Here is a 26,938-nt window from a genome sequence, read left to right as displayed (position 1 = left end):
TCTATCTCAGACGAATGTGGAGTCAGAAGACAGGAGATTTGGCAGACTCGTTTCCCATTCACCAGGAGGTAAAGTCAAACCTGAGGTGGTGGTTAACCCCATTAAGAAGAAACGAAGGAGTGTCCCTCTTGATTCGGAACCCTCTCCTAGTGTTGTTTTCCGATGCCTCGGAAACAGGTTGGGGAGCAACATTGGGTCCAAAGGAAGTGGCAGGTACCTGGACGAAGGAACAGGTGGCACTGCACATCAATGCAAAGGAACTCCTGGCCATTCATCTAGCCCTGGAGTACTTCGAAGCGGAAGTCAGAGGAGTGGTAGTCCAAGTCAACTCGGACAATACCACTGCTCTGGCTTACGTCCGAAATCAGGGGGGCACTCACTCTTTCTCACTATACGAGATCGCAAGAGATCTATTGACCTGGACGGAGGAACGGGGCATATTACTTCGGACAAGATTTGTTCAGGGAGTAAAAAATCTAAGAGCAGACAGATTGAGCAGGAAGGACCAAGTACTTCCGACAGAGTGGATGCTCCATTCAGAGGTCTGCAAAGAGATTTGGTCCCTCTGGGGAAAACCTCAGATCGACATATTTGCCACGTTCCTCTCCAGGAAGATGGACAACTTCTGCTCTCTAGAAGAAGATCCCAGAGCCATAGCGATCGATGCTTTCCTTTTCCTTATGGACTGGTCAGGCATAGACGCCTACGCCTTTCCCCCATTCAAGTTGCTGGGGGAAGTGCTAGGAAGTTTTTGTTGCATCGAAGGGAACAAAACTGATTCTGATTGCTCCCTTCTGGCCTTCCCGAATATGGTTCACAGAGGTACTGGAATGGACGGTGGACTTCCCCAGATCTCTTCCAGAAAGGACAGATCTGCTCCGACAGCCCCACTTCGAGAGGTTTCACAAAAACATCCAAAGTCTCTCCCTGACTGCCTTTCGACTATCGAAAGACTGGTCAGAGTGAGAGGCTTTTCTAAGAAAGCTGCCCAAAAGCTATCGCTAGAGCCCGCAAGGTCCTCTACCTTGTGGTTCTTACCAATCGAAGTGGGAAGTTTTCCGTAGATGGTGTAGGTCGAAGAAGCTGTCCTCATCCAATACCTCTGTGACCGAAATCGCTGATTTTCTTCTCTTCTTAAGAGAAGAGTCGAAGTTGGCTGTATCGACTATCAAGGGATATAAGAGCATGCTCTCTGCTGTTTTTAGAAACAGAGGCCTGAATTTAGAAAATAATAAAGATCTTCATGATCTCATTAGGTCTTTCGAGACTTCCAAATTGAGATCTTCTATTCCCCCGAGTTGGAACCTGGATGTAGTCCTCAAGTTTTTGACTTCTAACAGGTTCGAACCTCCAGATAAAATCTCTTTCAGAGATCTGACGAGAAAATGTATATTCCTGTTAGCCTTCGCAACTGCTAAGAGGATCAGTGAATTGCATGCTTTGGACTCTCGGGTGGGTTTTAAGAAAGACTCTGCTGTGGTTTCTTTTCAACATCTATTCCTAGCAAAGAATGAAAACCCTTCTAAACCTTGGCCTAGAAGTTTCGAAGTCAAGGGACTCTCTTCCCTGGTAGGTAGAGAGTTGGAGCGGTCTCTTTGCCCAGTCAGGACCCTGAAGTTCTATCTAAAAAAGAAGACACAGCTTCAGGGATGTCGCCAGAGTCTCTGGTGTTCAGTAAGAAACCCCAAGAGACCTATGTCAAAGAATGCACTGGCGTTCTTTGTCAGGAACGTGATAACAGAAGCTCACAGAGACTGCCAAGAGAACTCCTTAAAGCTGCTTAGGGTAAAAGCTCACTAAGTCCGTGCAGTTGCAACTTCCCTATCTTTTACTAAGAATATGTCAGTGAGAGACATTTTAGCAGCAACTTATTGGAGATGTAATTCTGTATTTGCATCCCATTATTTAAAGGATGTTAAAGTAACATATGAAAAATGTTTTTCTCTTGGACCGTATGTATCGGCGGATACTATGCTGGGACATGGAGCAGATGCTGATCCTTAAATAATTTTTGTTTTTGTTTTCTTTAATGATTTTTTTGTAATAATTTTGGTGTTGAGTTTTGGGTTGCTTGAAAGGATGTTCGGGGATGACTCCTTTCAATCGTAGTACTAACCCGACAATAGGATCAGGTGATCGGGATCAGTGTCGTGCTTTATGATAATGCCATTAGGCAAGGTGTTTTGTCATGTAAGTGGATAGGACCCCATTGACAAAGATCCTAAGGTTCTGTCGCGTAAGTGGGTAAGACCCCTTTGACAGACCATCAAGAACTCTTAGCATGAGGTCACTACCTCGCTGAGGCTCTTGAAGCGATGCAGGCTCCTAGGCAGTAGCCATGAAGTCTTTCGCTAACACAGGTAGGAACCAAGGTTTTTTATTTTTATTACCTACAACGTATGTTGTTTCCTGTCTATTCAGTAATTAGCTGTCTCTTACCCTCCGCCAAAGGTGCCAATCAGCTAAGTATATATCTGACAGGGAAGTTGAATGTATAAAAAATGTTATTGTCATGATACAATAGTTTTATACATACTTACCTGGCAGATATATACGATTAAATGGCCCACCCACCCAGCCTCCCCTCAGGAGACAGGTGGAAGAGAAAATTTGACTTAGAAAACGGGAATGGTTCCTATTCCCGCCACCCAGCAGCGGGGCGTAGATCACCTGACCTACCTGTAGAGTGTGCCGTGAAATTCGAATTTCTATCGGGGACGACAGAGTCTATAGCTAAGTATATATCTGCCAGGTAAGTATGTATAAAACTTTTTTTTATCATGACAATAACATATGTCTGGTTACTGACGCCAGTAATAGAGTATTGGCACTGATACATGCCTAACAGAGGTGCCATTAACTTATCAGTACCAAAATCCGGTTATCAGTATCGATAAACGTTGAAAATCACTGATTTTCACTTATTGGCGATTTTCGCTTATCAAGCAGTCTGAACGAACTCCCACCGATTACCAGGGACTGTCTGTAATTAAAATGAGGCTAAGGGCCTGTTTCAGATTAGATATCAGTTGTGCAAACTCTAAGGTTAGCTTAATCAATTATATTTACACTTGAAATCATATTAAAAAGAATTATTAACACCCCAGGGGTTTAAAGGGAATGATAGGGGCCCGTAACACAAATAGTAATCAGTAATGGATTAGATCTTAGATGAGCAGGTGTCCTGTCTGTCCGGACATGTGGTACGTAGGAGACACAAAGGAGTGAGACAGAATTACCTGTAAAGATGAGATAAGAAGATCTTAAATTATGCTAAATGCAACATTCAAGGAAACTGATAAAAGGAAAATATGTGTAATTTTTAGAAAAACTGGAATTGTTGATGCCTAGAAGTCTTGTTTTATTATGCAAAATTTGTTTAACGAGGCCACTAAATCAAACTTTAGAGCTCACCCAGAGGATTTGTCCTTAAATGAGGTGAAAATATGAGCAAGGTAAAATTCAAGAAACTAGACAGCAAGGAGGGAAAAGACTAGAGATTCAGTGATAAGGGATTGACAAACTTTAGTACTGCAGTGTGCCACTCAAAGTACTTGATGTCAGCTGTACCACTCCATAGTTGCAATGAAAAGGGGGGGTATATTTAGCTTTTTGTATCTGGTTTTGATGGAAAATGAAGATGAAGGTCTGATAATGAGAGAATAAACATAAAAGTGCAGATAAGTTGATTAAGGAAAAGCTGATAATTGTAAATTTTCAGCCTTATGTGTCCATGAATAGTGTCCATATAGTAGGGTGCTATCATTCGACTAACATGATGGACATTCACCCAAATTATGTTCATGAACCACATTTGTCTGCTTTCATTTCTCTTTGCTTTTAGCAATATTCTTACTATATTTCAGGCACTAAAGACTTACTCTGAGGCAACATTTCAATCACCATCTTGGAAGAAATTGCTCAGCGATCTAGTTGGCACGTGTCATCGTTTATTTGCCATCACGTCAACCGTTGGGATTCAACCACCAAAGAAAGTCAAGGTTAGTTTACAGATAATTTCAGTGTTTGACAGGTTTTGTTATGAATGGCATAATAACATTAGAGCTTCAAACTGCATTGGTAACTGCAGGTTAAAGCAGTCATATTGATTCAGTTCTTGTCCCAGCAATGTCTGAGATGAAGCTTTTTGTCGAATTTCAGATTTTATAGAAATTCAGTATCATACTGTAGCTCAAGTAATTGAGTTGAGTGTTCTCATTTCTATCATATACTTTAGTCTTTTTAAGTCAGTTGTGATAGTTGTGCATGTTGTTAGGTGAGAGAACAGGTATTGAGCAACTGGTTGATTTACTTTACCATTAATGCAGGTGATTTGGTTATGGACTTTGGTCAGCCATATGACAGTGCATTTCATTAAACTAATCTCATTAATTACAGTATAATATGACAAATGTTGGTGGTAGGCTATTATTACTGTGCTTGAACTGTTTGGAAAGCTTCAGGGCTTCAGTTGTATCAAGTAAATTTTGTTGCTTCATTCTTACTTTTTATGTGGTTTGATAACCATGTTTTTGCTGATTTTGTGCCCTGAATTTTCAATTTCAGGCACTACCAAAAAAGGTTGGGAGTGGAACTGAAGATAGTATTGATTCATCTGAATTAGCATCTTCTGAAGTTGATACCTGTAATATTGACATTTTACAACCAGAATATGTGAGAGAGAAACTGTTGGCCATAGCAAACAAGAACCTGCAAAAGAAAAGAAAGAAAAAGGTAAAATATCAGTCAGGACAATGTTTTTGTTTAATGAAGGACTTGAGGTGCATTAAATACTGTTTGTGTGTAGCTTATTTCAGTTTGTCTTCCTCCAGTGTTTCACTGTTCTTCCAAGAACTGATCCATTTGGTCTGCCCAATTTGAGTCTGGAAAAGTCACTTGATAACCTGTTAATCTGCTCTATAACTGCACAGTATGAGATACTCAATTTCATAAGTAAATACCTATTCAAGAGAATTAACTCCAAAACTGAACTTTACAGGAAAATTATACAGTTGCACAAAGAAATGAAGAAATTATTTTGTCACCTTTGAAATACAGTGGCATAAGTAAGTATAACAATCATCCAGTAGAAGGTAAAATTCAGAAGACTCAAACAGCACCAATGAAGTCTCCCACTCATTCTCAAAAGGTAAGTATTTTAATATCACCCTATAAAGATCCCAAGAGTGCCCAGTATGTTTACAGCAGTTGATAACCAAAAAAAAAAAATATATATCGTTGGCATTGAGGGTAGAAACTTTCAAACTTTGACATGTCATCTGATAAGGTAAATTGCCACAGCCCCCCAAAAGTGTATGTTAAATCAAAATTGACTGACACTCATTTAACCTGTTTTTGGCCTTACAGTCTGTGTCTGCAAGTGCTTTTGAGTCTTGACAGCCTCACCCCTTGCTACCTTTGTTATTGTTTTATAAAATCCATCAGGAAAATGGGCTATTTTCTGTAGTTGGTGCAGTTGATGGGGTGTATCTCCAGTCAGAGCATCTCTTCAGCAGGTAATGGACCTTCTTGTCTTTCGTCACTGCGAGGGGCTTCTCTCTGTTTCAGCCATTAAGGGTTACAGAGCTGCCCTTGGCCAAGTCCTTCACTTGAAGGGAATTGATCTCTTTTTCCTCATGGGAAACCTTGCTCACCCAGGGAACTCAGACCACCGAATGGGCCGTCTCTCTCATCTTGAGCCTAGCTCGTGCACCGTATTAGCCACTGAGGGAGTCATCAAACAAAGATCTGACTCTAACACTGTTTTCCTAGTTTTCCCTGGCATCAGTGAAGAGCGTAGGCAAGCTTCATGGTCTTTAATGCTAAGCACTATGGGAGGGGGAAGGCACTATTACACTTGAGTTGGTCCCGGAATTTGTAACTAAGACTCAGAATCTGTAGGTCCATGATGCCAGATTCAAGTCCTTTTTTATCTCCTCCTGAAAGGAATTTGTAGGTATGACTGAGACAAGACACTACTTTGTCCAATTAGGGTGCTGCATTACTACCTCAATAGAACTCAGCATCTTGGGCGTGAGTGTTGACACCTCTTTGTAGTTCTGACTTGGTCAAGGAACAGTTGTTCAAGAACGCAATCTCCTTCGGGCTTCATGAGACAGCAATCAGCTTATTCTTCATCTGGTGAGGTAGACGGGAGTTCAGTCTGGGCAAGAGATCACAAAGTTAGGGGCATTTCCACATCCTTTGCATTCCAGAAGAATCTGTTGGTTCACCAGGTAATATGTGCAGGTATGTGGTTGTGCCACAACCACATTTACTTCATGGATCTTGTGGCTCATCCGGCTCCCCTTCGGGACAAAGGCATTTTGTCTAAGGTGTTCGGTAGAGAGGTGTGTGAGTGACTGGTCTCCTCCCTTTTCTCTTTTGCATGTCTCTCTCTTAAAACAGAGAGACAGGCAGCGGCTGTCACATGCTAGATGGACGAGTTTGGCGAGTGACTAGAACATGACTGGAGCATCCTGTCCTTCATCTTGTGGTAGTTGGATTGGCTACATGTCCCCCATCTCTCAAGACAAGGTGAGAGAAGAATAGATAATGAAACAAACCCTTTGGTTTTATTAGCAATTTTATTGTCTCCGATACTCTCGGGTTCCTCCAAGCCTTATTCAAAGTAATGACACAACTCATTACTTTAAGCCAGGATTTGACAGCTGCAACGTCCCATATGTCTACAAGCTAGAGGTAGAGGATTCCTTCCTCAGCTCTTCCAAATCAGGAGGGTATTCCCAGGAGTGTAGGACCAAACCAGTCGGTTCAGATTTACTCTAGACTCCAGCCTCCAATAAGTAAGTCTCCTATATGAGGACTGAAGATTTGTATTTGTGCATGAACAAACAGCAAGTTTCTAAAGTAATTTGTATTTTTCCTAACATACAAACCTAAAGGTCTTTTAATTTACGACCCACATCAGCCATCCCTTATTCTTATTCTGATACTTGGGCCAAAGGGCTAAATCCCTATGTAAAGATCTTCAGGTTTGTATGTTAGGAAAAATACAAATTACTTTAAAAATTTGCTATTTTTGTTCTTAGTAATTATTTCATTGCCTGTACTTTATTTTATAATAGACTGATTTTTCAGTACGTGTTTTATAATAGACTGATTTTTCAGTACCAGAGACTTTTCTCATCTTCCAGAATCTGAGGGTTAGTATGCTCAGTACACTCTGCAGTAATTACATGTATTCTTTTATGATTTAATTATGACCCTGAGGGTTAGTCATATTAGGGATTTGACAGAGGAAAAATCTATTTCTGGGCGAGAGACCTGTGCCGCCCAGTGAAATGCTCCTTATAGCATCATTTCTAAGGTATAAAAACTGCTATATATACCAGAGAAAAAAGTTGCATGGAATGCCGGGCAAAATATGCCTAGGCCTCGCTCACCCCATATAGGGTGTCGGTATAGTAACTGGGGCGTGAAAAAAACACCTCTTCAGAGGTCTCTTACCAATTAGTTATCTCCTCTCCCAACATCCCCAGTTACTATGAGGTGCCGTTCTACATCCCACTACTGCCCGCCACCCCTCTACCACCCATGCGTACCTAAACACTTCCTCATAGCATCCCAAGCTTGGACCAGTCTAGGGTGAGGAAAAACAAGGGTTGGGTTCACTGGGCGGCACAGGTCTCTCGCCCAGAAAATAGATTTTTCCTCTGTCAAAATCCCTTTTCTGGGCTCAACCTGTGCCGCTCCGTGAAATAGTAACAGAGAATGGTCCAATAGCTTGTAATTAGTTACCTGAAAAGGAATAGAATAAAAACTAGGATACATAAAGAAGGAACTTTAATACCGTATCAATATTAATCTAATACAAACTGACATAAAAGTAATCAGTTATCAAAAACTTATTCAGGAAAAAACATTTCCAAAAGAAATAAAGGTGTCTACTAGTAACCTTTATACAAGACAAATATACTACTATACTGGTACTCAAAAGGAGGGGTCCAAGAAATTTCTTGAAAACCATCAAAAGATATCACAATATATCTTAATACTATACAATTTACATCCAATAAACTAAATGTTGAGTACCAGAACAGATTAATTACAATACAGGTGAGTAACAAGGCTAAGGCAGGGACAATAAATGAGGCAGGTAGGGGAGAAAGAAAGGTAAGGAATACTAATGAATTAACTTCTTAACATGGTTCTGATACATCAGGAGGAACTACATTTCCTGCTGCCACTGTTGCAAATTTTAGGGCTTCCAAGGATTTTAAGTAATGGCGTTTTAAATACTAATGGTGATTTCCAACCTGTATACTTTTTTGGTTTTTTTTTTTTTTTAAATCTTCAAAATTCATATGGTGAAATAATTAACTGACGTGGCTACTGCTCGAATATCATGAGCATGTGGAATTGATTCTGGATTAGCTTGTTTTGATAAAATAAAGAATCTGCTGTCTAATCCCTTTTAAGGAAATGTTTCCTCCATTTTCTCTAATAAATAAAGGGCCTGAAGACTTATTAGAAGTTCTGTTCAGATAAGCTTTCAAAGTGTTGAACTGGACATAAGGATGGATCCTGTGGAAGTGGGACAATCCTCCACGGTGACCATCGGTTCTGTGGATCCTCATTCTTTGCTAAAAATCTCTTGTCTGGAAAGATTTGTACTTCCCCAGATGCGAGAAAAACAATATGATTCGGTTCTCTAGATAATTGCTGAAAGCTCAGATATTCTGGCTCCAGATGCTAAACTTACCAAAAATAAAGTTTTTCTAAATAGTGTTATGTATGAACATGAATCATTATTGGTTCAGAGCCAGTTTAAGAACATCATTTAAAAACCAGGAAACTGTGTGGGAGCGGGTTACTGGTTTTAGTCTGGCGCAAGCTTTTGGAATTGATGAAAAATATGAATCTGTAAGATTAATATTAAACCCAATCTGAAATATCTTCTTCAAGGCAGATTTAATTGTTGTAATTGTATTAGCTGCTAATCCCGTTTCAAACAGGGTCCGTAAAAAAGGTAAATGCTAGGTTCCGAGTCATTGCTCTAACCTTAGAATCTCTAAGAACTTTGCCAGTTTTCTTACAGCTGAATCATATTGACGAAGGGTTTGAGTCTCTTTATCTGAACTCTAGAAAAACCAGGTATTTTAGAGGATCAATGTAGCATCTCGTTTGTGCTGCAAATTTCATAAAGTCCATAAAGTTAGGGCACTCCGAATTCTTGAGGAAGCTAACACACTGCGAGTTTGTTACTACCTGTCAACTTGGGATCTGGGATCCGACGAGGGAGGAGTCCTAGTTCTACCATCAGAGGAAACCAATTGCTCTTGGCCAATTGGGGGCTACCAGAGCTATCTGACCTTTGAAAGTCCTGAGTTTGTCTAGTACTTTCATTAACATGTTTATCGGAGGGGAACAGATAAATTCTTTGCCAAGTGTTCCAATCTATGGACATGGCGTCCGTGGCCATAGGCCAGAGGGTCCAGGTTGGGAGCAACATAACATTTTAGTTTGTTGTTGGATTCCGTGGCGAATAGGTCCACCTGAAGGTTCGGAATCTGTTGACAAATCCAATTGAATGAATCTTTGTCCAATGACCATTTCCGACTCCAGCGATTGTCCTTGAAAGTGCGTCTGCTACCACATTTCTCACTCCTGCCAGGTGTACAGCTGACAGGTGCCATTGGTTTCTTGTTGCAATCGTAAAGATTGCTATCATCACATGATTTTATGTGACTTGATTTGGATCCCCCTCTGTTAAGCAATGGACGATTACTTCGTTGTCAGAATTAATCTGATGTGTTGCTTCTTTGCCGGGGCTAGTTTCTTCAGAGTAAGGGAATACTGCCATGGCTTCCAATATGTTGATGTGGAGTTGACGCAATGTTACTGACCACAAACCTTGGACTTTTTCGTATTGGGAGTAACCTCCCCAACCGCTTAGAGAGGCGTCTGTGTGTATTACCAACGCTGGTGGTGGAAATCGTAGGGGAATCGATTTTGCCAGATTCTTGGGCCTTGGTCCAAGGGAGCAATCTTTTCTTTAGTATTTGTGGGATTAGAGATATTTTGTCTCGTTTCCTCTTGTTTGCCTTGGATCGCCATACCCGATTTATATCTTTCAGTTTTGCCTTTAGTAATGTGTCTGTTACTGATGCAAACTGAAGTGAGCCTAGAATTCTTTCTTGTCTTCTCCCTGGACGTTAATTTGTCCTTGAGAAAATTTTTTTGTTTTCTTTGCTATTTCTTTCCTTTTGTTAGGGAGAGATAGTCTGTGTGTGATTAGGTTCCATTGCAGTCCTAACCATTGGAAACATGCTGCTGGAGTAAGACGGGACTTCTTGAGGTTTATTTTGAAAACCTAAGTGTTCCAAAAATTTTTATGACTTTGTTTGTCGCCTTTACGCAATCCTCTACATTGCTGGCCCATATAAGCCAATCGTCTAGATAGGCCACTAACTGTATTCCTTGAGTTTCTCAGCTCTTGGACTACTGTCTCTGCCAGCTTCGTAAATATCCTGGGCGCTATACTGAGTCCGAATGGCGGTCACTTTGAATGAGTATGCCCTTCTGCCTAGTTGAATCCTAGAAAGGGACGAAAATGCCTTTGCTATCGGAACATGATAGTAAGCGTCTGTAAGATCTATAGAGGTGGTGACGGCCCCACGGGGAAGTAAAGGTCCCGCACCTGCGAGATAGTCAACATATGGAACTTGTCGCATCAAATGTAAGTATTCAGATGTGACAAATCTAGAATCACCCTTCTTTGTTCTGAGTCTTTCTTGGCACGCTGAACAAGCGTCCTTGAAATTTCAAAGATCTTACTTCTTTTATTGCATTCTTTTGCAAAGATCTTTGGTGTATAGGTCTAGTTCTGCCGATGGAGCTTGATGAAAACTGGTTAGTGGAGGGGGCCCTTTATCCAACTCCACCCCAGACCCTTGGATACTATGCTGGAAGCCCACTTGCTGAACCTCCACCGGCTCCGAAATTGTATAGTCTTCCCCCTACCTGAGATGTCTCAATGGTTTGAAGAGGGTCTGTTTCCTCGTCTACTCCTGTATCCTCTGCCTCTTGTTGAAGTCCTTCCACCTCTATTATGAAAGTTACCTCTGGCTCTACTACCTCTGGCCGTACCTATTGTACCCATGGAACATCCTTGTGTCTCAAGGAGGGGTTAAAAGCTGAGAATGGAGCTTTGATGTTGAGGAGGCTGAGTCATACAAACGTATTGTTGTTGTTGGGGTTGGGATTTAGACGTAGACGGCTGAGTCCCTTGAGGTACAGGAATCGTCGTCTGAACGACAGCTTGGGGTTGTGGAGTCTGGTATGATTGGAAGTTCCTAAACCTCTTCCTGCCTCTTGTCTGATTTCCTGATTGTTCATATTTCCGTTTTGGCATCAGGCCCCAACGAACTTTGAGATCTTTGATTGACCCTAGCAGCCTCACCTAAGACACTGTTAACAATGTCTTCCGGAATAAGGTCTGGCCCCAAATTGAGGCTTTAATCAGTTTTATTTGGCTCATGCCTTATTGTAGCTTCTGAAAGCACATGCTTTCTTCTGCAATTACGGCGTGCTACAGCAAAGTCATAGGCATCACTTTGAAGTGTGGGAGGAGAGAGACTTGTAAGATCTTGAACAATGACTCTTCTTGTATACCAGCGAAGCCATTTCTGCCATTGTAGCGGAGTTGATTGATCTACTTAACCGAGTACGTGCCTCATACTCGATTCTGACCAAGGATTCTGGGAGTCTCGGAAGTTTGTCACTGAACTGTGTAGAGGCACAGTCAATGTTCAGTTTCCCTGTGGTGAAAGTTGCTGGGGCGTCAACCCAGCATTCATGATCTCCTGGAAAAAGTAGAGAAGTCAACTCCGTCTCTCTTAGTTGTGGCATGGGCTTGTCCTCCATAGCTGCCTGAAGAGCCAGATCAACTACTTTTGTAGTACAAAGGTGTCGGTGTTTGACCTTCTACTACAAACATTGTGTAAGAACTCTTATGGGGGGACAACATTGTGTTCACAGACTCCCATTCGTTCAATGTCCGGAAAACCCATGCGACTGAGCCTGTTCCTTAGGATAGATCATCGTCTCCTTAGGAATCTTATCTAGTCTTTACTAGCGCTTCCTCTGTCAGTCGAGCATATCCTGGGAAGGGAAACTGCAATCCCGGCGGGTAGAATTCAAAGTCCTCTACCGGCCGAGTTCCACATCCTTCTATGGTTAACATGCCATCCACGAATGGTGCATGTAAAGCCAATCGCCACGGATTGCTCTTTACGAAAGCCGGAAGTTTGGAAGCGTCTGGCAACACAAACTGTTGTTGTTGTGGCAGTCCGGTTCTCAGGAGATTTTCTAACATGTTCTCCTGGTTTTGCAGTCTCTGAGCAAAGTGTCCATAGACTGCAAACCGATCCGAGATGGTTCCAATCTGAGATTGGACCATACTTCCCATCTTCTCCATTAAAAGATTAGAGAAGGCAACCGGATCAAAGGAGGTTCTGAAGCCTTAGATTTGGAGCTCCTTGATCTCGACCCCCGTGATGTAGGGGAGTAGCTGCTACCGGAATCTCCGAAGACTTAGATGCATTTAATGACTTGGTAAGTCCTCGGTAACCTAGATGGTTTACTTGGCTTAGATAAGGCCTTCCTCAAGTGTTTGACTTTTGGTATTACTGAGCCTGGTTTGTCCCCAACCAGGGTCTTTGCAGTAAACCCTTGAAAAGAAGCATGAGAAGATGTTAAAGATGGTGCAGGGCTAAGAACAGGAATCTTAGACCGCACACTACTTGCCCCACTTACCTCCCTACCTTGATCGCTGGCATCCAGAACCATTGGTTCTATGTCAAGGCTGATGGCCGCCACGTCTTCTAACACTTCTTCCCTAGTCCCTCAAGATCTTCAGGCAAGGACTGCGTGTCTTCCCTTATCTTGGCAATAATGGGTGCAGCCACTTCCTTGGGAACTGCCGCTGACATCTTGGCATTTGGGTAGAGGAGGGTGCATAACTCCTCTGATAGGATATAAGGTTTCTTAGCCTTAACGTTACGGCCAAATCCGCCAACCCAGATCTTGAGGGTCGAAAGAGATGTGTTCTTGACAGCCTGTGGGGTCTGAAAAATAAGTACTAATTAGGATTATCACTTTCTTAAAACTAAAGAGAATAATTTGTTCACTTCTTAAACATCATATCTCATAATTAGTAATGAAATATCTAAGTGCGTACTCACCGAGTCCCGAGGTTATATCGGCAAAAGCCCATAACAGATCTCACACGCATCCGGATGCCAGACGATGAGGTCATCGACCTGTACGGCGCAGGGTGCATGGGGACCTGCAAACCTCATGTCCGCACCTTTGCTGAAGGACAGCTGCGCAAGCTGTCATCTGACAACGCACACCTGTAAGGTAAATTGATACATAAGTATTCAATTTGTATATATAAACTACCGGAAGCGGATTATTTATCGTAATCTTAATTATAACATATATAGTAAAAATAGACTTCTGTATACTAAATCTTAACATATACAGCTCGGTCATTTAGTCTATGAATCTTTTTATTCTGTTGAAAATTATGGCGGATCTAACTTCGTATTTATCCGCCTGTCCGGGAAACTAAATCCACTTAAGGAAAAAATATTCTCCAATGATTGTATCGCTAACCAAGGTAGACGTATACTGTACCAAAAGGTGTTGAGCGGTCGGATATCAGTTACGTAGTCTGTCCGCCTGCTCCGAAATTTCGTGCATAGTAAAACAATAGAATATAAGATTTTGTAGGCTATCGTCTGTACGCCTCTTCCGGGATCGACCGACAAAATTCTATTTGTGTGTAATCTACGATATCAGAACAGGTGAGATACCTGAATCTGATCAATAACACTAAAATATTAGTGTGTAGAACTATTCCGGTTGTAACGGAATCAAAAATAATGCGGCGGAAACCCGAAAGGGGAGACTGAGTGTACGCTAAGTTGCTCTATCCGGTGCGTTCGGAAGCCAATCGAAACCAGCTAGAAAAGCGTCACTGTCCTAACTCATGGTATGACCCATATCGCTGCTACATATTCCGTCGCTCCCGATATAGACTATAACTAAAGCCTAAAAGTAACCTGAATCGTGTGATAAAAGTATCTCCCCGAAGGGGTGGTACTAGGCGGGAGCGGCAGAGCGAACTGGTTCGTCGCGATCAAGTGGACCATATGACCGGTCAGGTGGGACAACCCTACCGATGATAAAGATCCAATTGAACCACGAGATATGTAGCTTACAAAACTAAATGACCAAAATTAAAGTGAATAATAGATAATTAGGTAATAATGGCACACAACGAATACAACATAATATTAAGCTAGACAAAAATTAAGCCGAGCGAGAATAGCCTAGGTCTCCAACATTGGGTGAGATACCGATATGGTCAGGTAGGCTATATCACTCTTAATAATATCTCTACGAAATCGGGTGGTTGCCGATTTAAGATGCAAAGATAAATTAACGCTCAAAAGTTGTCAAACCAAGGGAAACTCCCTAAAGTAGGATATGACTCGAACATGTATGCTCGGACCGTAGCCCAGTGTATGCCAAATCACTAAATATCTAAAACCCACGTAAACATCGTATAAAAATTATACAAAATATTAAAAGTGCATTTATTTCCATATGTCTAGGACAAAAATGATTGCCATTAGTATGAGGAACTAATGGTCAATCAACATGTAAACAAAGCTCCGTGAAGTAGCGACCATCAAAATGGCCGACTGGGTCGGATATCTACGATCCTTGATCAAGATCATATTCTCGTAGGAAATACCTATGATAAAGAGAACGCAACTTCAGTGCATAGCACAATCAATAGTAGTACTCAACTTAGTAGTGGAAGCTTCTAGGAGGTCTGACATTATGAAAATCAAGCACAAAAAATCAACAAACGAAAAACAGTAGTACTTCGTATGATGCTATTGAAAGGAATGTTTAGGTACGCATGGGTGGTAGAGGGGTGGTGGCGGGCAGTAGTGGGATGTAGAACGGCACCTCGTAGTAACGGGGGATGTTGGGAGAGGAGATAACTAATTGGTAAGAGACCTCTGAGAGTGGTTGGTTTTTCACGCCCCAGTTACTATACCGACACCCTATATGGTGAGCGAGCTAGGCATATGCCCGGCATTCCATGCAACTTTTTTCTCTGGTATATATAGCAGTTTATACCTTAGAAATGATGCTATAAGGAGCATTTCACGGAGCGGCACAGGTTGAGCCCAGAAAAAAAATTTAATGCCATAGTGTATTTTAGGTGTACAGGAATTTTATTCTTATAAAATGTAATTTTCATTACATACTTTCATTGTGAATGTAGCAAGGATTTTCACTGAAGTAAATGTTATTTTATACCAGGTGCAGTTTTTCGGGGATTTTGAGAAATACAGTGGTAGAGGAGATGAACCAAGTTCTAGTGCATTAGATAGTCCTTCAAAAGCAGATCCAATGCACACACCCCATCAGACAGAGAAGCCATCTACTCATGTGAGGAAACAGGTTAATTCAGAAGGTATGGTATTAAAAAAACTCTCAGTGGCTTGATCAGGAGGTAGTATGACAAGTTGTGGTACTTTTGTAATATGGTTATTACTGTATACAAGTAGTCCCTGGTTATCAGGGGGGGTTCTGCTCCTGACAGCATGACGATAGCCAAAAATTGCCACTAACTAAAAATCTGCAATAATAGCGCTGAAAACCCAGATATCGTCATTGCTAGACAAGTGCTGTAAAACCGGATCACTGATAACAAAGGCCGCCGATAACTGGGGACTCCATGTACTACTGAATCTACTATGTTTCATGTATCATCTGTAATTTAATAGTTAGTAGGAGAAGTTTTGGTCATTTTATTGTGAAAGTTAAATTGCTTATAACATGAAACAGCAATTATTGGTCTTAAGAAATCTTGTACTCAAGAAAGGCTGTTTTGATTACCGTATATACTCGTGTAACACGCAATCTCACTTATCATGCGACCCCCAAATTTTCAACCTCAAAATATGATTTTATCATGTATCTCATGTATCATGTGAGTTAAATTTATGAGACCAAACAGCAACAGGCTAACTTCTTTTTCTCCTCTTAATCTATTCCATTTTTTAGTTAGGCTAACCCCTTTTCCTCCATCTCTTTATCTATCCCATCTTCTAGTCAAGTTTAAAAAAGTAAAAGAAATGCCAAAAGTATTGTTAGTAATGTTATACTTGTTGTGTAAACGCATACAGCCAGAAACAGTTGATATGCTTTGAACAACCTAATCTGATAACAACAGCGTTTTTGCTTGATTTCAACCATCATATGATAGTAAAAAATTACCGTAGTTATGTTACAAATAACTTAAGGAGAATAGGATTGATATATTCTCACATTACTATATCCTTACTCGCTTTGGAGAAAAGTCGGCAAGGGTATATACTGCTAAATTTAACCTGTAAGTTTTAGCTGAAGCTAAGGAAAGAATGTTGATCTGCTAACGACTTACCGTGCATCGACAACGTGGATGAAACTCGCAAACTTCAGTATAGTACCATCAAACTCGACCGTAAACAAAATTTGAGAGAAAGATGTTTTAATCAAAACTATTGGGTGTGAAAGAACATTTTTGTACATTCAACTTCCCTGTCAGATATATACTTAGCTAGAGACTCCATTGTCCCCAACAGAAATTCGAATTTCGCGGCACACGCTACAGGTAGGTCAGGTGATCTACCGCCCTGCCGCTGGGTGGCAGGAATAGGAACCATTCCCGTTTTCTAATCAGATTTTCTCTATCGAGGTACTGTCAACATCGTTGTTGATACCTCCTGACTTGATTTTCGTTTTTCATCGCCATCGATCTTCTGGGCTGTATTTTTTGGTGACGTATTGGATCTTTGGTTTGGCATACGCTTTTGTTAACTGTTTGTTGGATTTAGCTTCGAAGAAGTGATTAGAATTTGGGTGAGACTACCAAATGCTTAGGTAGACCCTCACAACTTGCAATTAAGGGAAATATTAATATTTATTCACTAATACGTGTAAGAAGTGTGTTAAAATTTGATTGAGGAAAATAAACGCTCTAACTTCCTACTTAAGGAAGTCAGAAAAGTATATGACTAGAAACGCTGCCTTTAGAAGCTTTTATAAGTCTCGTGCTAACGAGCAGTTAGAGTATTAGCAGTACTAGTAGTTGTTGCATTCTCATCACCGTACCTCACAGAAACTACAAATTCAGCTTTTGCAAATTTGAAGAGTAAATGGATGGCGCTCAAAATGCGAGTTCTTAAAGGTAAGAAGTGAATATAGTGTTTTCCAGTGGCAGTGGAGGGTGGTGCGTCTGATCGGCTCTGTCTCGCTCCCAGGCCTAGACCTCTTCCAAGCTCCCAGGCCCAGAGGAGAAGGAAATGTCGAAAGCCTTACGGAGGTTACGGAGAATCCGCACCGATCAGGCGTCCCCTCGGCAGGATCTGTGGCGACCCAGACTGCCAAGGATCGCCATTGGAAAGGCATCCTCAAAGAGTGCGTCTCCTAGTCCGATTCGTCATCTTGCAGACACGTTTGAAGTTCGGAGATGCGGAAAACAACTCGGACAAGCGTGTTTATTGTCCGAGGCGGACAACCAGAGGTGGACAGTTCGGACAGAGCGAGTGTCCGACGCGGACAGCCAGCCAGGCCCCAGGCGCCAGATGCGGGCATCTCGGACAGAATCGAGTGTCTGAAGCGGACAGCTCCATCCAGGCGCCAGGAGCCAGATGCGAACAACTTGGACAGGAGCGCGGACGGCCCGGACAGGCAAAAGTATCGTACGCGGACAGCGCCAACCAGGCGCCAAACGCCAGATACGGACAACCTGGAAAAGGCGGCCCGGACAGGCAAAAGTATCGTACACGGACAGCGCCAGCCGGACGCCAAGCGCCAGACGCGGACACTCCGGACAGGCAAAAGTGTCGTACGCGGACAGTGCCAGCCAGGCGCCAAGCGCCAGATGTGGACAACGCGGACAGGCGACACTGTCTGAGGCGGACAGCGACAGCCAGAGGCGCCAGGCACCAGGATCTACTTCCATGAATCGGACAGAGAAGTCAACCAGGAGGCTCCTCTGTATGACTTTTACCAAGAACAGATTTCTCTGGACAAGGGCGCAAGATGTCACACAGGCGGCCGTCATCCTTGTCAGTATGTATCTGTTACTGGTGGAAGTTTTTCGCAGGCGCAGCCTTCTCCTGACAAGGATGCAAGATGTCGCACAGGCGGCCGTCATCCTTGTCAGGAGGGCTTTGATGATGATCGGACTTTTCGCGCATCATCCTTCGCCTGGCAGGGACGCAAGATGTCGCACAGGCGGCCGTCGCCCTTGTCGGGATGGATCTGATCCTGCTAGAAGCCCTTCACATTGCGATAAGGGACGCTCTCCTTCGGCTGATCACGCTTCTCCTATTCGGCGTTCGGGATTGAGTGCCGAAGGGGAACATTAAGGTCCTTCCTTCTGTAAGCACAATCTCTGAACAGGAATCCTGCCCCTTCCTTGATTTCTGTGGGAATCGGGAAGACTTTAGTGAATTCCTGGATTAACTTTCTCTCATGTAAGTGCAGTTTTTTCCCTCTTTAGTGAGATATTAAACATATTGTCAAGTAGGTGCATAACACCTCATTGACAAAAAATGTATACTCTTTGTATCTTAAATGGGTTAGTTCTCATTGACAAAAAATGTATACTCTTTGTATCTTAAATGGGTTAGTTCTCATTGACAAAGATCTCAATACATTTTATCGCGTAAGCGTATAAGCTCTCTTGGACAAGATTTGGAAGAGCTCTCACTCATTGGTTAGAGGCTCTTCCAGGTAATAGACTTGTAGACTACGTCCTTGAAGTCTTATGTCCAATAGAATAGGAAGCTTGAGAGATCCTCTTCGGTCCTCGGTTCTCACTTGGGATCTCCTTCGGCTAATACTAATTTGTTCTATTGACGAAAAGAACGAAGATAGTAGATTTCCATTCTTTCTCTTCCTCGTCGAGAAAAGAATGTAGTAGAGAATTAGGTGTACAAGTGACTATTATACTCTAAGTATTTTACCTTTGCGTTATTTTACAACTGTTTGGTTCAGGTCATATACGCATACCGTAGTTTCCTCTACGGATGGTAACTGAAATCTCTGTATCCTTCCAGGAGTTTCCGAGGTAATGACAACGCTTAAAGGTATTGTTACGACAACACCAACTCAGCTTATGTATTTAGCGAAGGCTGTTTCGCTTAAATATGCATTATTGAGAGTTTCCTTAGGCTCGATAATAATTTAACCTATTCCTCATTGAATGGAGTAGCTACTCAGGAAGAATACTACGAGACAGCGAATGTAGACTGCTGTCATTGTAGACCAACACAGTACCATCTAGTTCTCTGTCATGAGCGGTTGGTTACATCCCTCCCTCTCTACGGATGACTAGTGCAACCGTAAGCTCTCCCTACATTCACGGATTTTAGCCTTGGATTGAGGGGAATTGTAGGCAAACATGAATAAACATTGTCTGCGATTTGTTAAGAAGCTTTCAACAGAAAGATCTCTTACACCTTTTATATGCTGTTTACCGCAATGTAACAGAATTATGGACGATTCTAACTCGGCATAGCACTATATTATATAATGCTCTCATGCTTATAAAAGCATAGCCTTAATAGAGAACGGAGCATACTCAGTGAGACAGTGGATGAGTCTGCTGGGAACCATTTTCTTCGTGGCAGAAGTTTGTTTCCCTGAATGGACTGCAATGCAGTCCTATACAATTTTTCCTACCAAGAAACGGAAATAACATAAGAGAGGTTGCCGGGTACCCTGACAGAGGTACAGATGTCCTGGCACATAGTCTAAAGAATTGCAAGCAATTTAGTTGACTTTTCAGTTCCTCGACAGAGCGAGTTCTTAACCGAGAGGTTCAGTAGCCTCTCTGATAGCAGGCTCGGTAGCGCCACGGTCCGTTCCTGATTTCGTTCCCCGTCCAACTGGATGGGGGTTCGTTCCCAGGGAGGGACGAAATTATTTTTTAAATCAATTAGGCCAATTCCACAGCTCTCTCATATCTTAAGGAGCATCGAGAATCTCTCTCTTCGCCCCTGTGCGCATTAACAAGAGAGAACCTGTTTTGAGCATAGGCACGGAACGTAACGATCCTCAAGAGGTTCGCTGCACGATGTGGCATGTCCCTGAAAATCGTCTCGATCGACAATAACAACTATTGACGTCTGACGAATCTTCGTTCGAAAGAGAGTTGTGGAAACCTGGGAGAGGTCTTTTTTCATAGATCTCCTCGCAAGGTTGAAGACGAAGAGGCTTCCTCTAGACTGCTTCCTTATTCTCGAGCCAAGAGCGGTAGCAATAGACGCCATCCTTTAGTTTGGAAGGGGAATAAATATTAGTCTTTTTTTTTTCCCCTATTCAAATTCTTAACAAATGTATTAAGATAATTACTGGCGTCAGAGGGAGAGAGGATGATGCTTTTTGCTCCAGTTTGGCCTTCGAGAGGCTGGATCCACAGGTCACGTCCTTCCTACAGCACTTTCCAAAGGCCTTCCCAAGAGAGTCGGTCTACTCTTATCAGCCTCACTTCGAAAGGTACCTCAAAACCTCTCCACTCTGAGTCTGTCTGCGTGCAGACTGACGAGAAGTTGACATGAATGAGGATTTTTTCTTCAAGGTGAATGGCAAAGTGTCATGGCCAAGACAAGAAGTGCTGCAGATCTTGCAGGGTTGAATGAAGAAACTGTCCTCTTCCAGTATCTCTGTGGACCTACATGGCTGTTTTCTTCCTTTTCTGAGAGAAGAATCACCTTTGGATATATCTGCTATCAAAGAATACAGGAGCAGTCTATACTCTGTCTTTACAAAGGGACTTGAAGATAGCAGAGGACTAAGATCTTCGGGATCTTATACGATACCTCGAGACAACCAAGAGTAGGACATCATGTACTTCGAGTTAGAATCTTTTCGTGGCCCGCAGATTCCTTGTTCCAACAAGTTGGAACCTCCTCATCAAGCTTCTTTTAGAAATCTTATGAGGAAATTCATTGTTTCTCTTGGCCCTAGCAAATACCAAGAGGACAAGTGAATTTCATGTATTGGAGTCTCGCTTCGGATTCCATGGAGACTCGGCTATTGGTTCTTGCCAGCACATTATTTCTGGCAAAGAACTAAAACCCTTCTAACCCTGGCTCAGAGCTTTGAAGTCAAGGAACTTTCCCATTTAAGAAGGGAAGAGATAGAAGGGTCTCTTTGCCCAGTCAGGGCGCTTAAGTTTTATCTTCAGCAGAAGAAATGGTTTAAGGGTCTCCTAAAGAGTCGTTGCGATGAGGGCCCGAAGCGCTTCCCAGAAGGTACTCAGAGGGATACGACAAGAGCCAAGAAAGCCCTGGGTTCGCCCACTTTCGGCTCTGAGTCATCTTCGACTTCCAAACCACCTTCCCCTCCTTCGAGCAAGGAGAGGGAAGATTCCGCAACGAGCAACCTCCTTAACTTGCAGGAATAGATCTCGTCAGCAACGGAAGTACTCACGAAGGATCCTCCTCGCAGGAAGACTCTTCTCTCTCGTCCTATTAAGATATCCTATAGTCTACTGGACGTAACTGGCTCCAAGCGCCTCCCCTCGTCCTAGGCCAGAGGCTCCAGGTAGAAGAGAACCTTCCACCCTTCTCCAGTCTCCGGACAAACTATTGTCTGTTTGTTCAGGATCCTCGGGCAATGAAGCGCCAGCCAGGCGCCAAGTGCCAAACAGGCGAAAAGCGCCAGAGGCAGACAGCTCGGACGAGCGCGTTTATTGTTCGATGCGGAGAAGGCACGGGCCTCCAACCTGGCACAAATGCGCCAATTTGCTCCAGAGGCGGACAGACCGGACAGGCGAGAGTGTCCGATGTGGACATCGCCAGCCAGCCTCGAAACTCCAGCCAGGCTCGAAGCTCCAGCAAGTGGGGAGGCGCCAGAAGCGCCAGCCGGACGCCAGGCGCCAGAAGCGCCAGCCAGGAGCCAGGCGCCAGGCGCCAGCCAAGAGTGATGCGCCAGCCAGCACGAGCGCCAGCCAGGCGCCAGGCTTCATCCAGAAGAGATCCATATCAAAGAATGCCCTGGCCTTCTTTGAGACAAGTGTGATCTCCAAAGCACTTGATAAGTGCCTGGATGATTCCTTCAAACAGCTGAGAATTGAAGCGCATGGAGTGCGAGCTTTTGCGAATTCTTGTTCTTTCCATAAGAATATTTGTAAATTAAAGGACATATTAGCTGTCACATACGGGAGATGCAACTCTGTGTTGACTTCCCATTACCCGAAGGATGTCAAGATAACCTACGAGAGATCCTTCTCTCTTGGTTTATACGTGTCTGCGGATACGTTGCTGGGATAGGGAGCCGATACTGATCCTTAACTAGTGAGTTAAATTTTATTTTTGAAAGAGTTTTTAGGGTTGTTTGAAAGGAGTTTGGGGATAACTCTTTTCAATTTAAGTACTAACCCTCGTGTTAGGATCAGGTGATCGGGATCGGTGTTGTGCTCCTTAATTATGCCACTAGGCAAGGTGTGTTGTCATGTAAGTGGATAAGACCCCATTGACAAATGCCATCAGGCTCTGTCGAGTAAGTGGATAAGACCCCATCGACAGACCCACAAGAACTCTTAGCCATAGGTCACATCCTCGCTGAGGCTCTTGAGGCGAAGCAGACTCCTAAGCAGTAGCTATGAAGTCTTCTGCCTAAACAGGTAGGAACCAAGGTTTTTTATATATTACCTACAACGTATGTTGTTTACCTGTCTATTCAGTAATTAGCTGTCTCTTACCCTCCGCCAAAGGTGCCAATCAGCTAAGTATATATCTGACAGGGAAGTTGAATGTACAAAAATGATATTGTTATGATACAATAAAGTTTTGTACATACTTACCTGGCAGATATATACAATTAAATGGCCCACCCAGCCTCCCCTCAGGAGACAGGTGGAAGAGAAAATCTGATTAGAAAACGGGAATGGTTCCTATTCCTGCCACCCAGCGGCAGGGCGGTAGATCACCTGACCTACCTGTAGCGTGTGCCGCGAAATTCGAATTTCTGTCTGGGACGACAAAGTCTCTAGCTAAGTATATATCTGCCAGGTAAGTATGTACAAAACTTTATTGTATCATAACAATATCATATTTCACTGTTTTCACTCCAATAAAAGATAAATTTGTAAAGCTCGTATTATTCTGATGAGATAGTGAAAATATGGAACATAATCTGTTGATTTTTGTTTACACAGTAAACATGCCCTCAGCGCCATCTACTAACGAAAAAAATAACTAAATTTTGTTCACAAACGATACGTATTTTAGTGATATTTCGACTTGAAAACACTTTGTATAACGTAAAATAACCTTGTCTCGTATATAAATAGAATATCTTGAGATTCACTTGCACTAACTAGAAGCAAGAAAGTTGCTCTGATTAGAGTTCAGTACAGCAAAACGAACTTACCTGGCTATGGTCCTCAGCTGATTCCCAAACCAAAACATTGATTGCTATGTTTGTATTTTATAATACAAACAAATAGTAATATGAAAATACATATAATATTATTGGATACAGTGAAGTAAAGCATAAATTTTTTAAAGATCCATGGAAAAGAAAGATGTATATTCATTATGTTTGTATTTTATCATATGATAGTAATATGTGATTATTTCATGCTGTAAATATCTCTGGTATGATGCAACCCCCTTAAAATTAACTCCAAAATTAAGTCTTCAAAAGTCGCATGGTACGTGAGTATATACGGTATATAATAAAACTTAGAGAGAGAGAGAGAGAGAGAGAGAGGAGAGAGAGAGGAGAGAGAGAGAGAGGAGAGACGAGAGAGAGAAGGAAAGAAGGGAGAGAGAGAGGAGAGAAGAGGAGGAGAGATAGAGAGAGAGAGGGAGAGGAGAGAGGAAGAGGAGTAGAAAGAAGGAAGAAAAAGAAAGAAAGGAGGGGGGGAGAGAAAAAAGAAGATAGAGAGAGTTACCACTATGACATACGTATCTTGTGGAGAGAGAGAGAGAGAAATGGAAAGATTATTGTATTTAAAAATCACATATGAATTTGAATTACAGTTATAGTATTGTTATTATACATATGATATTGTAATTACAGTTATAGTATTGTTATTATATATGATAGTAATTATAGGAAAATATTAATAATAAAATTATTACATAGATGTACCATAAAAATGATCTATCTCAGTAAGAGAGAGAGGAAAATTGCATAAAAAGCATTAAAATCATTGACCATTATATATCACTGCTCCCCTCCCCTGTCACATTACTTGACATATTTGACAGCTTCCCAAGTCCGAGCTTCTCTGGAGTTGAAAGAAGGTAGGGAAATGGATACTACAAAGAAAGAGGAAGGAAGAATTTTCATTTGAAATTGCAGTTATATTGTTATTATTATTTGAAAATATTAATAAACACATACATCTACCATAAAAATTTTTCATCATCTCGGTAAGAGAGAGGAGTTATCCTTACGTAAAGTGAAATGAAAAGGGTTCTTTTTTATCTCTTTAATAGTACTTATTACAAATTATTTTGGTAATTACAGTTATATTATTATTATTATTATTATTATTAGAAAAATTATTATTATTAGTATTATTATTATTATTATTATATTATTTATTATATTATTTATTATTAACTGAAAATATCAATAAACATATTACATACTAGTACCATGAAAAATTCTTCATCTCAGTGAGAGAGAGAGAGAGAGAGAGAGAGGGAGAGCGAGAGAGAGAGAGAAGAGAGAGAGGAGAGAGAGAGAGGAGAGAGGAGAGAGAAGAGTTACCATTATTTAAAAAGAGCAAAATGGATAGATTATTGTATTTCTTTAAAATACTATCACATATGAATTTTGTAATTACAGTTATATTATTATTATTATTATTGTACTTAGGAAGCAGACCCTCTCTCAAGCATACTTTATTAAAAGTAATGGCTACTTCAGCAGCATTACACTTGTAGAGATTCTTCTCTATTTTCCGAATAGCGGCTTTTTCCGTGCTACTTAGACAGGCTAGTAGAGCGCCTATGGAGGTCATGATCAAATACAGAGTCAAAATTGGTGTATATATTTGAATTTTACAGATAAACTATGATACCATAGTTATCAAAGTCATTAACGATATCTCTCTCTCTCTCTCTCTCTCTCTCTCTCTCTCTCTCTCTCTCTCTCTCTCTCTCTCTCTCTCTCTCTCTCTCTCTCTTTCTTGAAGCAAGCGAGCTTTCGTCTGGAGCTGCCAGACATCCTCGGGCTGGGAAGCTGAGGGTGGACTGATCTTGAAGCGGTGTCCGCCTCGTTTATATTTGGAGTTGACAGCAGGGGGTCTGCCCCATGCTGATCTACTATTGGCTGGTGGCGGTAGGTCTTCGTTTTCATTGGTGGCTTGAACCGGGTCTCAAGCCACTTTCCATGCGTTGATGGTTGCGATACTGTAAGTCCTGCAGCCGCCTAGACCTCCTTAGCGGCGCGGTTACGTCGATGGGCGTTTCGCTATGCTGCGGGACGTCACGGCTAACTTGATTATGATTGGCTGCGGGAGTATCTCGTTCGGGGGCGTCGTCTTCCGTGGAGTTGTCGTGCTCGGTGGTGTCATTGTTGGTGGCAGGTCTTCTCATAATCGTAGGGAGGGAGAAATTCTTCCTGCGTCGTATTTAGTGTAGGTCTTACTTGCTGGATGAGAAGCGCCTCCAGCAGGCGTAACCGATCGGGCATTCCAGGTGTGGGGCCTTCCCGATGATCTTCGTGTTTTGGATGATCACATCCCGGGAGATGGCCTCTTGATGTTTGGTGCGTGCGTGATTTTTGATAGCCCCCTCTTGGGTGTGGCACGAGAGTCTCTTCGACAGGCGCATGGTAGTCATACCAACGTAGGCTCTGCAACCGCGGACTGGGCATGTATACTGGTACACCACATGCGTCTGCTTCAGGGGGTCTCGTACCTGTGGAGAGGGGTTATTTTTCATAATAAGGTCGCGCGTCCTCCGATTCTGGTAGTAGATAATTAGGTCGATATTTTTGGTGTCGTCGGTCGGGGATACATTTTCAGAAATAATTTTCTTGACTGAGTCCTCTTCTTCACGGTAATGTGAGCTCATGAAGGCTTTATAATACAGCTTGATATTATCCTGGGGGCGGGGTTGCGGGCTCTCACTACCGTACCATTTCTCCAGGGCTGTCGGACTTCTCTTGCTTGTTTAATTTATTGAATACCCGTTATTTACGAGTACTTGAGGAGGCGCGGTCGAGTTCCTGATGAGTGTCCTGCCAGTCGAGCAGTGGGAGAGGGCTCTCCTGACGAAGGCCCTGACGGTCGTGCTTTTGAATCTGGCAGGGCACTCGCTGTCACCATTGAGGCAAAAGTCCTAGGGTTGGTTTTCTTTTATGTTAGACGAAGTAACGGAGGCCCGTCTTCCGTCTTACTCACAAGGACGTCGAGGAAGGGGAGCCGATCGTCGTGCTGTATTCAACAGTGTAATTCAGGACGCTGCACTGCTGAAATGCCTGACGGAGGGCTTCTACCTCATTCTCGGCGTCGACTTGAACAAAGATGTCGTCGATATATCGTCCATATCTGCGGGGTTTGCTGCATCCTAGCGAAGACTCGTTCCTCCACGGCACCCTGGCACCGGGATTATCACCTCGCTGGGACGTAGAGTCCCTGTTTACGAACGTGCCTGTCGACGAAAACTATTGACATCATCCTTGAGCGTGTCTACAGGAGTCAGTCGACGGCGACCCCTCAACATACCCGAAGCCTCGCTCCGTACGCTGCTGGAGATCTGCACGAAGAAGGCCCCTTTCTCCACCCACCGAGGACAGATGTACCGCCAAAAGGACGGCGTAGCGATGGGCTCCCCCACTGGGGGTACTCTTCGCTAACTTTTAC

At 42.6% G+C, this 26,938-nt stretch overlaps 1 protein-coding gene across 2 annotated transcripts in view; it reads left to right on the top strand.

The window, feature by feature from the left end:
- LOC135204031 (uncharacterized) overlaps positions 1–26,938 on the top strand; it is a 157,709-nt gene that overhangs the window by 99,116 nt on the left and 31,655 nt on the right. For both annotated transcript variants that reach the window (XM_064233973.1, XM_064233974.1), the window contains exons 5-8: positions 3,867–4,001; positions 4,567–4,734; positions 5,000–5,149; positions 15,373–15,526. In XM_064233973.1, coding sequence (XP_064090043.1) covers positions 3,867–4,001; positions 4,567–4,734; positions 5,000–5,149; positions 15,373–15,526 — 607 coding nt within the window. The remainder of the gene's footprint in view (positions 1–3,866; positions 4,002–4,566; positions 4,735–4,999; positions 5,150–15,372; positions 15,527–26,938) is intronic.

This window comes from Macrobrachium nipponense, chromosome 44 (assembly GCF_015104395.2).
Source record: "Macrobrachium nipponense isolate FS-2020 chromosome 44, ASM1510439v2, whole genome shotgun sequence".
Lineage (NCBI taxonomy): Eukaryota > Metazoa > Arthropoda > Malacostraca > Decapoda > Palaemonidae > Macrobrachium > Macrobrachium nipponense.
Note: the sequence above shows the minus strand (reverse complement) of the source record. Positions and strands in the feature narration are given on the sequence as shown.